The 16019-nt window shown below is 47.3% G+C and overlaps 1 protein-coding gene across 1 annotated transcript; it reads right to left on the reverse strand.

Annotated features, from left to right (window-relative positions):
• Nucleotides 1-11915: 11915 nt before the first annotated feature.
• On the reverse strand, nucleotides 11916-12955 carry LOC104623564 (melanin-concentrating hormone receptor 1-like; the record flags this gene model as incomplete). Its single annotated transcript, XM_010290696.1, has 1 exon — nucleotides 11916-12955. A coding segment is annotated over one exon (1040 nt), but the record flags the coding sequence as incomplete, so codon positions are not given.
• Nucleotides 12956-16019: the final 3064 nt, after the last annotated feature.

The raw sequence follows: 16019 nt of genomic DNA on the forward strand, positions 1-16019 counted from the left end.
CAGCCAGGCGCATGGTGGCTGTGCCTGTGATAGAGCCTCGGGGGACGATGCTGCCCCTTTTGCAGATGCAGAGCTGCTCGGCAGGCTGCTGGGATGGACTCAGGCTTGGGCTCAGCCCAACAAAGCCTGACAGTTGATTTCAGGTAGATATGTATGAGGGCAGGGACTTTTCCTAAGTCTAGGGTTGAAAGTTAAGTCTTTACTCAGTTCAGTCGCCCAGCTTCTGGAATATCTCAGCAGAGATGCTCTGAGCACCAGGTTCATTCTGACTAGCTAAATTACTTTTGTCTATCATGGAGGAAACTAAGGTGGCAAACATGCGGACCAGAAGCTCTCACAGGGCTCAGAAAGGACCTTTCATTTTTCTGTTAGATAGTTATGTGGCCAACATACCCTTGCTGACAGTGAATGCTGCTTTACGCTTTGGTGGTTTTATTTAATTTGCTGTGCAGGGTGTTTCAGCAACAGCATGGCTGGGGCATGCCCAGGAAGGGGAGCCTGAACAGTCGCGGAACAGAGATCTTGAAAACCCCTATGCCGGCTGAACAGCGGTATCATAAGCAGCAGTCTTATAAGTAGCCAAAATAAACTGCCCTGACACAGCTGCTAACAAGGCAAATAAGACTGCAATAGATTTTGGTAAAACTCACCTCTGGTTTTAATTAACTCAGTAGTTCTATTTTCAAAGTCTGCTTGAAAGACTCAGAGCTGACTTTGATTTTTTTTGTTTTGTTTTGTTGTTTTTGTTTTCCCCCTTCATTTTCCTCCGTAGGAGAAAGTAGCAGGAATTAACTTCTGGATGTGGTCTATTTAAAAAGAACCAAACCCAGAAATTCTTTCTTTCTTTCATCAAACATCAAGAAGATTGTTTTCCTTTGGCTAGTCTTCCCTCAGAGCTGAAATTGCCTGGCTCTGAGTCTCCAGTGCCCATTGCTCCTTCTGGAGCTTTAAACAAGAATCCAGAGGTGCTTCTGGTTTCTCTTGACTATTTCCTCTCCTGAAGAGGCACAAATGGTGCTGACTGGTCTCTTTGCTAAGTCCTTAGAGCTTCCTTGCATCTCTGTCCTTTCCCAGTGCCTGTATCCTCACCCTTGGTCATGGATCTTTCTGATTAAAGATGTCTCACTTCTAGTGATTTGACGAAAACTGAGCAACTTTGTCCAATCGACGCGCTTGTCATCATGGTGTCCTGACCTCAAGGGCTGGTGAAAACCTTTCCTGGGAACCTAAAAGGAAACCTCTAAGTAGAAGCCCAAGAGGGAAAAGTCAGGTCAGGAGTGAAAAGGAGGAAAGAAATTTATGCCAAACTATTGAGATGTTTTTACCTTGTGTTATCACCCAGGGCAAAAGCTTTGAAGTGCCATCAGCTCATCTCATTTAAGCCAGAGTCTGTGTGTGCATCTCTGGTTTTCCTGTGTGGACAGACTGCTGGAGAAGTTGCCGCTTCATCTGGCGGTCTGTGCAAAGATGTAAGTACCTCAGGGTGAGCAAATCACAGGGGAATGGTCAGGATCTGATATGTCTTGCTGGAATATATCACCACCACCTTGAGCACCAGCTTCCCCAACTGTAGAAATCGGGAAAAATTCATTTCTGCCCCCTCTGCAAGTTATGGGTATGGAGTTATTAATGCTTATAACATGGCCAGAGGGTGTTGCAGAAGTGTCACCTAAGACAATTTTGCAAGCTTCAAAAGTAGCATCTACTAATCAATACTCATTCCCACTCTTCCTTCTCCCAACCAGCTACAATTCAGGCAAGGCTAACTTTTTTTTCCTCAAGGTGTTTGCTGTTCACACGAATGCATCCTGAAATACAGCCATTGACACAAAAATGTCAAATGTGATGTGAAGCAGCAGGATGGGGTAATATAAGTTACTTGCAGAGCCACTGCTGCCGGCTGTGTCCTCGTTATGTGTGACACTGTCCAAGTGCAGGCAGACATCTTGCAGCTCACTGAGTGGCTTCTGCTTTCAGGCAGCAATTCTTCTTTTGGGAGTTAATAAGAGCAGCAAGTCGTAAAATTTCCTATTTGGATTTTGTGAGGAATAAACCTGTTTTAGCCTTCCCTTTTTCTGCTGTTTCTTCATTCTTTCATTTGGTTAAAAGCAATATATATTTTGGAATTTCTGTAGTCTTTATTGTCCTTTATACTCCATATTTCTCAAAGCTTCCTTTACCCTGAGATGCATCAGCTTTGCCCTTCCAGGAGTCAGGCTTGTTTGATTGAAAGACTAACAGTAAGCTGAGTTTTGTTTCCTGGTGCCCTGTTCTGCAGGAACCAGCTCTTGTCCCCTCACCACCATGAGTGCCGTCTCCAGATTCCTCCCTCTGTGCAGTGCTTTACAAGCCAAACCCAGTTTGGATAGTACTGCCCTTCTTTCTAGCTCATCATCAAGGTGAGGGAGGAGAAAAGGACTGCAGAATTTGCTTAAAACTTGATTGGTATCCTTAGGAGTTATCCCATTCTAGCTGATGGGAGGAAGAGATAGAGCAGCTTTTCTCCAGCTGTGATCTGGGATCGTTGCTTCTTCCAAAATGAGACCTATCTTCAAAGTTTCCTTTGCAAATGAGTTGACAGACACAACCCAACCGCTTCTTGCAAGGGGAGGAATGTGATGTGGATTTTCTGCTTGTGACTCTGAATGTTGGTGAGGTGTCCTGGTCTGGTTGATCCCATAGCTCTTTCCACGGGAGCTGCAATGAAGGGTTTCTATTGATAAATCCCATTTCTCCAGAGCTTGCAGTAACTGGACTGTACCCTGCTGCTTTCTGTCCTGAGATGGCTGTGTTCTGGGGAATGTACGTGCAGAAAAATTAGTTTCTGCAGAGTTTTTTAATGGCAAATATGTTCCAGAATATGAACTGCTTCTCAGATAGTAACTTTGTGAACTGCCTGTGTTGTCTTTGAGGCCTTCCATCACATTTTTAACATCTAATACAGTAGCAAAAGAGTCAAAAGATTCCTACAAAGACCTGATGCCCCTGCAGCATTGAGTCCCTTTACCACATGAACAGTCAGATACAGAATTTAATATTTGGGTTTCTGCGCTGAGCTGTCACAATTGCAGTTTGTTAGTATTGATGGTTCCTCTTTAAAGAAGAGATTAAACATCCCTGAAAAACATTCCTGACAGTTCTAATGTATCGCAGCTTGTTACTGGTTGCAGAAGCTTGTTTTCTGCTAGTAATTCAGCTGCATGTCACTTAGCCAATCTTGTACTCATCTGAAGCAATGCTCTCATTGCTGGGTCATCCCTCCCAGCCCACGGGATGTATCTGATATCTTTGCAGCTATTGGAATAAGCACATTTTAAAGAGTTAGTACAATGAGGTGATCTGGAGAGATTAAAGAAATGGAGGTTATGTCTTGTCTCTCTGATCTGCCTGATCCCTGAAGCTCACAGGCTCATCAGCACAGCAGCTTTTCTCTGTCACTTGTAATGCTACAGACAAGTGTTTCTGGTAACTTTGTCTTTTCTTGAACTACCTACTACACTTTTCTGGTTTCCTTTCCTGTACTAAAGGACAGAGTCAAGATAAGCACTTGCTTTTCTCAACAGAACTGTGGATTTTATCTGAGATGACAGCCTACAATTTCCAAGCATAAAATGCCCATCGTTATTCTCCTGTTTCCAGTCATCATCTGAGGTTTGGGTCATTAATACTTGTAAAGCATTTGCAATTATTAGACTCAAGGAACTAGAGGACAGCAACATGTCAGCTTTCCTTCTTGGCAGCTCATTTTGGTGGTGAAATCAGGGCCCTGAGATGCCAAACTCCACTCTTGGGCAGCCACAGAATAAGCTTCTGGTGTGACTCACGCCTTGTTTTGCTTGGCTTTTCTCTAATCCCATGTCATTAATTTCAGTGGAGGCAGTGGTGTGCGTGAGAGCAGACTCTGGATTTCCTCCTGTGGCCCAGCAGTAAAGGGGGTCTGAGGCTGCCCGTGCAACTGGCCTGTTTCCTTGTGCAGTTGTGGACTGTTCGGTGCCTGCGCTTGCCCGACGAGGGTTAAGCTCTTGGATGCATGTGTGCAACGTGTAGGGTTCTGCCCCGTTTTGGAAGGGATTAAATACCTGCCTGGACACGGGTGCTGAGGCTGGGTGGTACTTTCACCCCTTTGGAGGGTCAGTTTGTTCCGAGGGCATGTTTGGCTGTTCAAGGCAGGTTCCCTGGTTAACTGTTGTTCTAGGAGTGAGTTAGACTGTGGGTGTGCAGAAGGGAGATATGACATGGAAACACAGCAGAGTGCTTGGTGGCAGGTCCACAGCTGCCCCATGTCCACCGCCCCAGCAGTGTATGTCACAGCTGCTGCTTTTAGATCTCGGTTTATAACCAGCCCCCCATTCGCTTTCCTCTCCAAGCACAGATGATACTTGTGAAGTTTCATGAATGTGTGGTTTGGGAGTTATTGCTCCTAAAGAAACTTCTCTAGGCTCGAAGAAACTAAGGCAGCAAGAAGGAAAAAGGCAGACAGCCATGAAACAAGGGACTGAGTCTCCCTGCCAGGCCTGCCTGGAAGTTGTTGCAAAGAAATAAGCAGACACTGATGTAAACTGGGACAAGTCTGAATGTGCAGGTATGTGTCCAGCTCAGTGCAGCCTTGACTGAGACCACAGCGGTGTCCTCCCTCATCTCATATCCATACACAGCCACTTCTGCTATGTGCAGTAGCCAAATCTGGAGATGAGAAAATAGCAGGACATTGACAGTGGAGCTCTAATCCGTTCCTAGCAAGCCTGAGCTTGGACATGATGCCGTGTGGACAGAAAAGATGGCAAATTTGGCTGGTGGTGTGGAGACATGGGCTGTGAGCGGCTCATGTGTTAGCCAGTGGCTGGAAGGTGGGCTACAGATGCTCCCAGAGCACCTTTCCAGGTGATGGGATCCCCGTTGGGGTTCTACAGACCTGACAGCCAAGGGGCTTGGTAGGGTCTGCCAGCCTGAACTTGCACACACACCTGCGCATCGTGGCTGTACCCGTGGGATCTAGCATAGAAAGGTGAGGGATCCGGATTCCAGCAGCCTTGGGAAAGACTCCCATTTGTGTCCCTTGCCATGACAGTGTGTGACGCTTTTCTGCCCCAAAGGGCTGCCCTGTGTCTCTGTAGAGGGGCTCTCAGTTTTTTGCATGAACATTTCTTTGCTCTCGCATGTGCTCAGGTTGGCACTGGAGCCGCAGGAAGAGGAGCTGCCCTTCTGCTCCACAGTATTTTGAAGATAAAGGGGTCTCCAGGGCATGTATGTTCTTATGCTGGTTCTTCTAAGAACAAACTACCTGATCAACCTCTTCTCCCATCCTGTAGCCTCCGGCATACCAGGAGCCCTAGTAGGACCAGATGTAAAGCCAAAGCCTGACTGTACTCAGTACAGCCCTTTTCCCAACTGCATAAGAAGCTGGTCTACTCCCCTTAGCTCTAAAACCAGGAGTAATTAGCTATGCTGCAGCTATATAATGAGCAGTGGCTGGATTTGCTGGGTAAAGCCTCCCTGAGCACACAGGAGACATCCTAATTACCCTGATTGGGCCATTATGATGCAAGGTTGATGGGGAGATGCTGGAATGTTATTTTGCATTTTTTTCTTTTACCCTGAGTCTGAGTGGGTCAGGAAAAAGGGGGAGGGGGAGTGTCTCGTTAAAATCCCCCCAAGACAGACACGTAATTTATTTCACCCTGAACAATTGATGTTTTCCATGCTGCAGGAAGACTGAATATTAATTCCAGCAAATGGGTCCCTTCTCACTGAGCTGCCAGTGTTTGTGTTCTTAAACGTAGAGATGGTGTCATGGCTGGGGGGCCGTGCCTTGGCACAACGCGTCTCAGGCCGGGAGCAAATGTTTATGCGCTTTCTTCAGCGGCAGGGGTTGGCTGGGGAAAAGTATCTGGACTTGAATAAAAGCAAAGGATAGGCAACTTGTTCTCACTCGAGGTGGCATTTTACGCGCTCTCTTCTGAAGCAGTTTCCGTGTTGCTAACATGACAAATTTACATTGCCAGAGCACCTGGAGGTCAAAGTTGGGGATTATGGTCTAGGAGGTTGTAATAATTTGACCTTTAAAAAAAAGGGGGGGAGGGGTTAAATCACCAAAGTGCTTTGTGAAAGTTGAAATGCAAAGTTTTCATTTATGAGCAGATAGGAAGGAGGACAGAGGGAACCCTGATGTGAGCAGTCTGCTCCTTTCAAAACCTCTTGCCATTTCTTGGTGGGAGTGACCTGGCTGCTAGAGGAGATGCACCTCCAAGAACCAACCTCCTAATGGAATAAGTCAATAAGGGTTTTAAGAAGGTCTCATCACTGATAACTTCACCCAACCTTTCCATGACTATGCTTATACCTATCAAGTGCTCTATGCCAAAATGTATGTAAAAATGTTAGTGTTTGGCTTTCTGTGGTCAAGCCCCATGGGAGGAAAAGGAGAGGACTGCATCCCCAAGCCTGCAGTGGGGTGTGGGTGTGAGAAGCACTGCTCCTGGAAGAGGCAGGAGTCTTCTCCTTGCTGTGGCTGCCTAAGGAGAGCTCTGCTTTCTCCTCTGAAGTGTCTGGTGGAGCAGGACATGGCAGCCCAGTGTCACCAAGTTGTGCTTCCAGCAGCATGTGTAGGAAGATAATCATAAGAGCTCCTTCAGAATTAGCAAAGGCAAATTAATAATAACAAAACACCAGAATAATTAAAATGATGTCACTGACTCAGCCTGCTTACCCTGCGAGTGGAAACCTGCAGGAGACAGAAGAGCACAGGTTGGAGGGAAGGGCTGACTCATCTTTTAACTTAGTTTTAAGTGGAAGAAATAAGGTTTAAGGCCTAAACCAAAACTTGTGTGTGTGTCACTGTTTAAGTGAAGCTTGGAAAAGTCGCTGGCCCAAAGGTGTTTCTGTGGATCCAGACCCTGCAGATCTTTTCTCATGCAGTCCCGGATGATGATACAGTCAACACCTGCAGCAGAGTCTGTCCTTGTTGTGCTAAAAACCCACTGACCACTGTGGTGTAAACTCAGACTCACCCTGGCACAACTTGGCTCTCATTTCCAGGGGACTGACCCTGTATGGACCTGAAGGATGGGGCCTTGAGCCTTCGGTGGTGCTTGTGTTGTTCAGCTGCTGTGCTTAGGGAGGGCGATGCTGATGTCGTCTGACTTTGCTTTGGAGGAGGAATCCTTCGTACAAAGGTTTGACCCTAAGGAGTGTGTGTGTGGAGTGACTCCAGCAGCATTTAGAGATGGTGAAAGGCACTGAGCTGAAAACCCTGGAGGCTTTTCTAACATGCTTGTCCTCAGCATACCCAGAAGCGCTTATGAAAGCTCCACTCTCTACACCATCATGTCTCATACTGAAGTAAGCCACTTCTCCACTTGAGGAGAAGCCAGTGCTGCTGCTCTCCCATGAGTGAGACTGGGAGATTAGGAGTCATGATTTCCATAGCCAACATAACCATACTAGTAGAAAGATGCTGTGAGAAAAGCAACTGTTGGACCCTGTGCGATCATAGGAGCTGTTTCCCAAATGGGATATGGGTAGGGCAGCAAAGACTGTAAGAGCAGGTATCATCTCGTGTGCCCTCCTGCAATCAGGGTCTACATCTCTTAAAGGTTTTCCCTCCAGCAGAGCAGTGAGTTCCCGGTTCAAATGCTGCCCAGTAAATACAGCTTCAAAATACATCTTCTGTTGCCTGGAGGCACTGAAGGGCTCCCTGGCTGCTGGAGGAGCCCTACAGTGGGAGATGGGGGCTGTAGATGAGACATCTCTCTCCCTTTACTTCTCTGTTGTTGGTGAGATTTTCCTGCGTGCTGTCCCCTTCCCAGCCCCGCAGCAGGGACGGAACAAGTGGAAAGACTACAGGGGGGATGTGAAGGTTTAGCTGTGTTGTTTTGCTAATGGGAGATGAGCGAGAAAGGGCATTGCTGTGTGGTCCCTGTGTCTGGCAGGAGGACTAATGTGAAGAGAGTGGGCTGGGAACATATCTGTACCTGCCACGTGGCTCCTCTCCCACTGGTGAGTCTGTTGAATGAAATGCATCCAATTAGCAGCTCAGGAGGATTGATGAAACACGATTAGTCAGCTTCTGGCTGTGTCCCAGGGGCCAGTGAGTCACCTCACCTTTCCCTCCTCCCCACCCAGCAGCTGCCGGCTTTGTGCTCACTCTCCATCACGGCTGCATCTTGCTCCTGGGCAGGTTTAGCTGTGCAGGGACTTCAGGTGGAGAAGGGTGTCCAAGGAAGGATGTCACCAGCCCACTGCCTAGCAGGGCTTTGGGGACCCCAGCTCCAGCTTGTCCTTCAGGCTGACTTGGCAGAGCTGTGACTGAGGGGAAGGCATGAGTATATTTTTACTGCTCAGTGTGGATGAAGGGATCTGCAGTGGAAAAGAGGTAACGGAGAAGGGTGAGCCAGGGACCGAATCCTGCAGCGACCAGCCAAGAGGGCTCTGTGGCTAGATGGGAAAGCAGGAGTAAAAGTAACAGGATCATCTGCCCCTTGTGGGAGTTTATCAAGAGCAGAGCTGTGACATGTGGCTTCAGTGGCACCTCTAAGGACAAGGAGGAGAAGAGGAGCGGGTGGAGAGTGAACCCATCTGTCTCCCTGCTGTCTGACAAGGCAGCTCATGAACACACAGGAAAAGCACTGGCAAAAGGAGCCAAGGAGATTTGTCTCATCTAGTGTGGCAGGCTGTTGATCTGCAAAACTAGGTGGAATAGTTTCTTTCTATCACCCTTTGGTTTTGGGGGTGGTTTTCCCCTGGTTGTTTAGCTGGGTTTCCCTTAATTTCTCTCAAGCAAGAGAGACAATGGGCTGTGTATGGGAGGCAGGACTGCAGGGAAACACGCCGCATTATCTCTGTGTCCTTGTCACTGTGCCTTTCGGACAGACCTCGCAGCACTTCAGCTGCCTATCTCTGCACGGGTAGCTGTGTCCCCTTCTACTTAGCGATGCCTTTTATTCAGGCTCTGCAATCAGTAACTAAGGCACTGAGACGAGGGGGTCACATAACAGATCACATAAATACAAAGAGCAGAACAGACAAAGAAGTAAAGCTGAACACAAACCAGAACATCACCAGACTCTCCAGCTTAACAAAGCTGGCTCTGAAAAATAGGGAGAGAGTTAGGATGTTTGGAGTAGGTCACACCAAGGTGCATAGAGACTGTATAGCTACTGGAAGTCCTTACCTTACCCCCTAGGTAAGGGGACACCTCTGCAGAACTTTGATCAAAATGTTTCTGTTCAAAGGAGAGGCTTTTGTTCATCTTGCCCTGTCCTTTGGGATGATTTAGGGAAGATAGCAAAAAGCTGTCTGTGTTCTTTGCTAGTCTCCTTTGTCTGTACCTCTATTCCCAACCTCCCAGCACATCCACAGGTATCCATATCCTCATCTTTCCAAGGTGCATTTGCCACAGATTTTATGGGTGTATATGGAAAGGGAGGAGATGCTGCAGCCAGCATCTAGACATCTGGACTAGGAAACCCCTTGGGGACAGGCAGGAGGAACATGAGGGAGTGGAAACCATGAGCCTCTGCAGGGTGGTGGGAAGGAGCAGGTGCCTCTGGTGGGACACCAGCTAAGCCTTATCCTCAGTGTTGGGACAAGGTCTCTCTAGCACGGCTTTCCCCCTCATGTAAATGAGATCTAAAAGGTCTTCAACCTGGGAAGATACCTGTGTACTGTACCTTGACTTCGGTGTGATGAGAGCTGGAAAAAGGTCTACTCTACAAAGACCCTCTCCAGTGTTGCACTAGCTGGTGCTGACCTGCCTTCGTTAGCCCACAGTGCCTCCGTGGTTTTTAGCACGTGGCTTGGCCACACTGGGTCAGACTGACTCACTTGTGGTTGAACTAGTCTGTTCCTATCTTAAACACCTTTACTGTAAGCAAGATAATATCTTCAGTGTGCTGTGCCCTGAGAGCCCTGACAATTCAGTCTGTTTTCACTTCCCTCATACTTTTTTCTTGCTGGTATTAGAGGGGAAAAAAACCCCACCCAACCATTACCACCTCCTTTTGCAGAGAAGCGTGACAGTTCTCCCTTTAACTTCCTTATGGGAGAAAGGTAACACAATCGCTTCCCTTGTCCTGAAAGCAAACCTGGCTTGGCACAGCACATGTCTTCCTCGACCTTCGCTCCTGAGCCCTTTGAGGACAGTACTGACCAAAGAGCAATGCAGCTCCATGAAAACCAGCACAGGTGAAAATTCCTGGCAGTTAAAATGGGGCAAAGATTTTACAGTCATAAAGCTTGAAAGCTCTATATATGTCTGTCTGACGTTATTTCCCAGGGAAATGGGGGTGAAAAATTGACAAGATACTGTAAGTCATGGTGTGGATGTGCTGCTGTGGTGGGTGCAGGTTGACAGAGCCTGGGATGAAAATACAGAGACACCCCGCTGGGAGGTTTGTTGAATGACTCGAAAAGCGACGTGCTGCATCTGATGTCAAAAGTGCTGGTGTTGTACGCTGGCCTGCTTTGATGGCCAGAGGTGAGCGAATGGCTGTGTGTTTTCTGCAGGGTGTAGACTGAAGTATTGGCTGTACTTAAAAATACCTACGAGTGTGGTGTGTGGGTGTTAGGCACACCTGTAAGCATGCATGTGGCTTGGGAAGTCCTGTGCAGGTGACAGTTTTGCTGTGTAGCTGCGTAAGGGTGAATTTCTATTCTGGGTATATTGTGAGTGGCTGGCGGCATGAAACCATAAGCGTGGTAACAAATTCTTTTGTGCTGTTTGATGTTTTTAATTCCTCTTTATATTAAATTCATCTACAGTAACCAGTTCTTCCATGTTTGACAAAGTGTTGAACAATGCCTGCGCGGTCCCCTGGGAGCCCTGTGCAGGCTGTCAGTGTAATCCCCCGCGTTTAGCTGATCTGTGCTGTCTTTTCTCTAGTCTTTGTAATGAGCAAAGTTATTTCCTAACCTCTGGCTGTTAAAGCCCCATATGCAAAGTGCAGACATTTAATTTTCCCTCTTTTAATTTTGCAAAGCATTTGTTATTTTGAGGAAGCTGTGTAAGCAACTCTGCTTCCTCTGCGCTGCCTTTTCACAGCTTCTCGTTCCACAGATCTCTGCACATTGTGTTCTTTAGTCATGTTTAAAACCCCAGCCTGGGGTTCCCTGATGGCCATGCAGACTGCGAGGCACAAGAGCAGCAAGAGGAACTAGCAGTGTGGAAAATCTGCTCATTGGCATGAAAAGCCACAAAGCTGGTGTTAGCAGCAGTAGTTTTGAGAATTGTTTGCGGTCCCTTGAAGCAGTGCAATTGTTATCTGCCTGATTTTGCTTGAAATATTTAGGATTAGCATCAAAATTAGACAGTTCTTGACAATGTCTTGGTTGCCAAACAATTCAGCCCACCGAAGGCAGACAGGGCTGGACCAAAAGGCCAAGCGACAGACCTAGGTGAGACTTCTGTCCCCAAGATCTTTCTCTGCTCGTTGCTTCTAGACATCAAAGTTTGCAGGTCAGATTTCTTATAAAAAATAAATATATGCCATTGTGTTTCAAAGGTTCAAGTTTTGAATGAAGAAGCTCTATATTGACATGCTGCTTAGGAACCCCAGTCACGCCAAGAGGCGAGTGGTCGTTGGGCAGTGTTGTTGATAGAGATTTTACTCTTCCAGGGTGAACATTCCCCCTTGAAATCCTCTTTCTGTCCTTCTTCTCTTTTTCCATTCATCTTCTTTGGGGGTCCAGTGTCTTGTGTGATAGGGTCCTCCCATGCAGGAGTGGAAAGAAGCAGCAGTATGCAGCATCTCATAGGCCAAGGGCAGTGTAGGACCAGAGCCCTGCAATGAAAAAGGGAGGCACCTGGACTCTTGGAGGTGGAAGCTTGTAGTTCATATACTTCATGAAAAATTGCGTGAAGCTGCTGCTTCTCCATCAACTTATCTGAAAGCTTTCTACTGCGGTCATTTCAGAATGCCCTAGTGAACAGTCACAGGCAGTGAACGTGGGGAAAAGTCCTCCAGAAACTGAGTCTGCTGGGTGGATTCTGGTGCCATTTTCAGACATACACTGGCCTCTGTCATGCTGTTGTTGACAGAGCTGCTGTTGCGACATGGCTCTTCTGCAGGGCGGATGGCCACTAAGAACTGGCGCTTGAAGGTCTCGCTGAGGGCAATGTAGAGGAAGGGGTTGAGGCAACTGTTGGCATAGCCCAAGCTAATGGCAAAATTGTAGGCATAAAAGAAGGCCATGGATGGCGTGTCGATGCCAAGGTGAACCAGCTGGAGGATGTAGAAGGGAGCCCAACAAATAAAAAAGGCAGAGCAGATGGCGACTGCCATGCGGGTGACTTTCTTCGTACGTACCCGGAGGCTCCGTTGAGGCAATGGGACCACAGTGGTGGCCATGTGCTGGAGGATCTTAAAATAGACCACACAGATCACAATCAATGGCACAGCAAATGCCAGCATGAACTGATAGAGGGTGAACCAGTAGATATCAGTCTCTGGGTTGGGAAGCAAGAGAGCACAGCGGACGGTCCCATCCTCCAGAGGCATAAGACCTGCATACATCCACACGGGAATGATGGTCAGGAAGGAGAGGAGCCACACCAAGCAGATAACTAGAGCTGCAACACATGGGGTCCGGACATAGGTAGATTTTAGAGGGTAGACAGTCGCCAGGTAACGGTCCAGTGTCATCACTGTAAGGATGTTGGTGCTGGTGATCTGGCTGTTTGTGTCCAGGGCAGTGATGATGGTGCAGAGGGGAGCTCCAAAGTACCATGAGCCGTTACCTAGGAGCTGGTGGATGAGGAACGGCATGCCCAAGAGGAAGAGGAGGTCCACAATGGAGAGGTTGAAGATGAAAATGTCAGGCACGGTCTGTTTGCATCTCAACTTCTTCTTCTTGACGATAGTGTAGATGACAATGAGGTTCCCCACAATGCCCAGGAAACAGATGATGCTGAAGAGACTGGGCATGATCACGTTGGTGTATGGTGCTGGCTTCTCTGCTACTGCCAAAACAAACCAAAGCAGTGAGTGCAACCTAGAGACAACCTCTTTACATCTCTGTGCACTTGCCCTGTCCTGCAGCTGGATCCCCCTCAAAGATGTAGCTTGGAATGATGTTTAAGACCCTCTGCAGTACTTGGAGGGGCTTAGCTGGGGATTTGACACTTCCTTCTCTGCCACTCAGCACACCACCCAAACCTGGCCTTGTGTGGGCATCTTTCCTCCGCTCCCCTGATGTACTTTTGTCCTGCTCTGAAACTTCACAGCTCTTTCCTGTGGGACTGACATCAGGCTGGTGTGCCTCTGTGCTCACCAGTGTCTGACAGAGTTGATAGTAACTTTTCTTCCAGGGAGTGCTGGGTGTCCAGCCATTTTTGAGGGGAGTGGGTGAGGCAGCTGGTGCTTTGCACATTGGAGAAGTAAAGCCTCTATGTGGGTGCCAAAATCTGGACACAGTCAATGCTTAAGCTGTTGTCAGAAAACTTCAACTCATGTATTGGATGGTTTATCTGTTCTGCAGTATGAGACACAGATTTCATGGGCCATGCAGGCAGATGCTTATCTGTATTGTGAGATCTGGACTGTACCCTGTCTGTGTCCCAGCTCTGAGAGTATTAGGCCAGGGCATGCACTCCTTTCCATCTTCCTTCCCTGTCCCTCTCCCTTTCTCTAGTTTCTTTTCTAGAAAGAAACCCAGGTGTGTGGCCAGACAGAGATTTGGGTGTGTGTTTCAACGTGGCCCTTCAACAGGGAATGCCCTAGTTCTACAAGGAGAAAAACATGACTTAAAGCTCCTGTCTCAGAGTTCTGGATGTAGGTGGATTTCCAAGGCAAAATTCTTGCCTGATAACACATTATCAGCACTGGTGCTTGACCGTTGCTCTTTGGGATGGGAAGCCCAAACATAATCAAATTCACATTTGCCTTGTCTCTAACCTGGGTTTAAAATCACATTTTGGTGCCACAAGCCCTCACTGCCAACCAACACGAATTTCTGCTCCTGGGCACTGAAGGTGGTGTCTAAGGCACTGATTGAGGTGTTCTCTTCTGAAAGACTGCCATGTGCAGTGTGTGGTGGAGTCTGAAATCACCCTTCTCAGCTGAGGTGAATCTCATTTTGTCTCATGACTCCTCTCCTATGGGACCTGGTGTTTTGGGTTTTTTTCCTAGGGGAAGGCTTTGCGTGAGTCACTTTTGTGGCTGTTACAAAGACCCGCATGAGCCCTTAAGCCTAGACTGCATCTGTCTTTCATTGAATTGCAGACGATTCAATGTGGTGTTAATTGGAAATGCTTTACCTGTAGGAGAAGTGGGGAAGTGTCCTCCAACAGAACTTTGGGAAATCCTCAAAATGAGATTAAGTGAAATAACAGATTTTCATAAGGTGTTGTCTCTGCCAAAGAGGTGACTGTTCGCTGAGGTAGTATTTGCTGACTTGGACCTCTAGAATTCTTGAGTACAAGCTTCTCCAGATTTACTTTGATGTAACAGAGAAGCTTGACTGGATTGGCAGAATAACTGGGGCTATGCTGCTGGTCTGACCTGTGGCTGGAGAAGTGTGTGCCATATCATCTGTGTGTAATATTTCAGTGCTTTTAGAAGTGGGATGTGATGAGCTGCCTCAGTCCTCCTGTCACTAGGAAGCAGCCGTCTTAGGCATCAGCAAGGCCAAAGTCAGAATTCAGTAGAGTGGTTGCTGTACCATTTTATCTGAAAGCCTCTGTGCAGATGACCTCACACAATGAGGCACAGGAGAACTATCAGGGGTCTGAAGGTGAGAGGCTTGGTTGATAAGACAAAAAAGCCTGGTCCAGGCCATTCATGGAGGTTTAAATGGTCCCTGTTCCTCCTGGCTTCTCATTAATGCAAGGAAATGCCTCATGTTACATGGCTTTCGGTACATAACATACTGTCATTAGCACCCTATTGGGACCTGATACTTACTCTTCTGCATCCAGCCCGTGCATCCCCTGAACATCCAAACAGATCTTGCACCTCCTTAATGCTTGAAGATGGCAGATGAGAAATTGGAACAAGATGACTGGTCCTGCTGTTCTGCACGTAGCTATTATGAGGTCTGCTCTCCTCTCTTTTAGCTCCAAAGTTTGTTATGAATGTGGTGGGAATGGATTGTAAGAGTGAGACATAAAGGCTACCTGGTTAGCTGGAAATTGGGACAAAATGTCCTTTTCCTGCAGTATAATCAATACAGTGCTCATGGTGATCCTGTAACAGCTGCCCTTAAAGCAGAATGTGCGCAAGCCCAAAGGCTTCATGTGAAAGGTAGTCTACATAGTGCTGTAGCATCTTTCCTGCTCTTGGTGTTTGTACAAGCAGGACTTCCAAGTGCTATTAGCTGGAAACTGATGTGAAGCTACAGTTCATGTGTGTATTATAGGCTGGAGTCAGAAGTGCATGACTATCGAATAAGCAAAAGTTATCTCTTTTCTAAAGCCTCTTTCATCTTGAGATACCATTGGATCTGACTTTTTTCAGTGCTGCTCCTGTGCACATCCAAGTGGCTGTACTTTGTTTACTGAAACGGCTACTTCAGGCTTTGATTTGTCCTTGCTTGTAGATCTATGGCTGCCCTGCTGCTCTTTTTAGAAGTCCTAAAGGGGACCACACTGTGTGAACTGAATGAGGACTGGCCTAAATGTTTTTTTCTCTAGGTGATTGTTGTCCTCAGCCCTGCCGAGATACATAAGGAACTACACCTTTACTGCATTTGAGAAGGAAGCACCTTAAGGCACACTTTCAGTTTATAAAGGACATGCTGGTGGAGAGGGAGTCAAAGACCATATAAAAAGCACCTTCTGTTGAAGAATTTCACCAACTTGCACCATTGAGAATTGGTCTACCTGACCATAAACTATTGATTTGGGAACAGTGGTAGCATGGAGAAAACAGGAGATTGATGAGGATCTCTGCTTCCCTCTCCAGCGATATCTCATGTTCTCTGTGCTTGTTCCCCAACCTGTCTAGCTAGGTTGGTTCATCTCTTCTCTGCAGCTAAGACCAACGGGCTGCTGGAGTTATTCCTGTCTCACAGCCAAAAGGTAGCGA

The sequence above is a fragment of the Phaethon lepturus genome, unplaced genomic scaffold (assembly GCF_000687285.1).
Source record: "Phaethon lepturus isolate BGI_N335 unplaced genomic scaffold, ASM68728v1 Scaffold57640, whole genome shotgun sequence".
NCBI classification, from domain to species: domain Eukaryota; kingdom Metazoa; phylum Chordata; class Aves; order Phaethontiformes; family Phaethontidae; genus Phaethon; species Phaethon lepturus.